The sequence below is a fragment of the Molossus molossus genome, unplaced genomic scaffold (assembly GCF_014108415.1).
Source record: "Molossus molossus isolate mMolMol1 unplaced genomic scaffold, mMolMol1.p scaffold_m16_p_7, whole genome shotgun sequence".
Lineage (NCBI taxonomy): Eukaryota > Metazoa > Chordata > Mammalia > Chiroptera > Molossidae > Molossus > Molossus molossus.
Genome location: NW_023425401.1, coordinates 104329580 through 104331570, shown reverse-complemented (window position 1 = coordinate 104331570; position 1991 = coordinate 104329580). Strand labels below are relative to the sequence as shown.

The 1991-nt window shown below is 56.0% G+C and overlaps 1 protein-coding gene across 1 annotated transcript; it reads left to right on the top strand.

Annotated features, from left to right (window-relative positions):
• The first annotated feature begins 333 nt into the window (after nt 1–333).
• LOC118619723 (olfactory receptor-like protein OLF3) lies at nt 334–1305 on the top strand. Its single transcript, XM_036246353.1, has one exon. It carries the CDS (start codon nt 334–336, stop codon nt 1303–1305), a length of 972 nt encoding a protein of 323 aa, XP_036102246.1.
• The last annotated feature ends 686 nt before the right edge of the window (nt 1306–1991 follow it).

Below are 1991 nucleotides of genomic sequence, written 5' to 3'. Positions count from 1 at the left end.
TTTTTCTGCCTTTCCTCCAACACATTTTTTTTCTCTGTCTTTTCTCAACATTGATAGATTATCTCCTATGTAACTGTAACTGTGCTGGATCCTAGACATAAAATGATGAGTTTAACAGGGACTTTGCTCTTGAGAATTTCACAGGTGAGGGTGAGACCCCAACTGTCCCTTCTCCAGCATCTTTGCTGCAATCTCCACTAAGCACCTAGGTTAAGGAACCTGAAGGGACGTGTCCCCATTCCAGCTCCAGTCCGAGCCCACGACACACTAAAGTATGACTTGTTCTTGTCTCCCTCCGATTCTCCTCCCTCTGCAGCCTGGCCCATCCACTCAATGAGGAGGGGCAACCTGACCTGGGTGGGTGAGTTTGTCCTACTGGGGCTCTCCAGTGACAGGCAGACCCAGGCTGGACTCTTTGTCCTGTTTGGGGCTGCTTATCTGCTGACCCTGTTGGGCAACGGCCTCATCATCCTCCTTATCCAGCTGGATGCCCGACTGCACCTACCCATGTACTTTTTCCTCTGCAACCTTTCGGTGGTGGATATCTGCTACACCTCCAGCGGGGTCCCCCAGATGCTGGTGCACTTGGTCCTGGAGAAGAAGACCATCTCCTTTGCCCGGTGTGGGACCCAGCTCTTCTTCTCGCTGGCCCTCGGGGGGACCGAGTTCCTGCTCCTGGCTGCAATGGCTTATGACCGCTACCTGGCGGTCTGTGACCCCCTGCGCTACGTGGCAGCGATGGGACCGAGGCGCTGCCTGGTGCTGGCAATGGTCTCTTGGCTGGTAGGTGTGGCTAATTCCGCAGTGGAGACGGTGGTCACCCTGCGCCTGCCCACCTGTGGGCACCACGTGCTGAACCACGTGGCCTGTGAGACGTTGGCACTCGTCAGGTTGGCCTGTGTGGACATCACCCTCAACCAGGCAGTCATCGTGGCCTCCAGCGTGGTGGTGCTGCTGGTCCCCTGCTGCCTGGTGTCCCTGTCCTACGCCTACATTGTGGCCGCCATCCTGAGGATCCAGTCCACCCACGGGCGCCGCAAAGCCTTCGGGACCTGTGCTTCCCACCTCACTGTGGTCTCTATGTCCTACGGGATGGCCCTGGTCACCTACATGCAGCCCCGCTCTGCAGCCTCGGCGGAGCAGGACAAGTTGGTGGTGCTCTTCTATGCTGTGGTGACCCCCTTGCTGAATCCGCTCATCTACAGCCTGCGGAACAAGGAGATGAAGGCTGCTGCGAGCCGGGTTCTGACCAGGAGCTCCGGATCGGATCGAAGCGCTAGACGGCTTGGCCCTAAGAGCATGTAGCACGCGTGCGCGCGTGGAAGGAGGCAGGTGGGAGGAGGCAGGTGGGAGGAGGCAGGTGGGAGGAGGCAGGTGGGAGGAGCCAGGTGGGAGGAGCCAGGTGGGAGGAGCCAGGTGGGAGGAGCCAGGTGGGAGGCACTGCTCTGCGGAGGCAACGGAAAAGTGGAATTTTATCTCTGGACTCTGTTTCTGGTCCTGACTTAGTCTGCAAAGTGTAAATTACAACTTAGAAATACATACACCCTACAGAAAAATTAAACGGAAATATGTAGTGGCACCTATAAATTGGAAAAGAAGATTAAATCAGAAGTCAGGGCAGTACACAAAATGTATGCCAAGAAAGTGGACTTCTTTGCTAAAATTTACACCTGTATGTCAAAGCTTTTCTGTAATCAGTGAGAAAAGGGGAGAGGGGAAGCTGTGAGTTGCAAAATTCACCGTGCCCATGGGATCAAGTGTCCTTAACCAGAGTGCCAAGGTCATCCCAGAGACTCACACAGGGTCCAGCCCAGCTAGCAGGGTGGGGGATTCACACAGGTACTTAGAGCCAGGGTCACGGTCAGGGTCCCCACCGCCCCGATGAGGACTGGACCCTGTGTGAGGCACGGGGACATCATTCTGCATGTCTCCCTCTGTCGTGTGCTATGGTGGCAAGGGCTAGCCAGAGAGACCAACGCTCAGGACCCAAA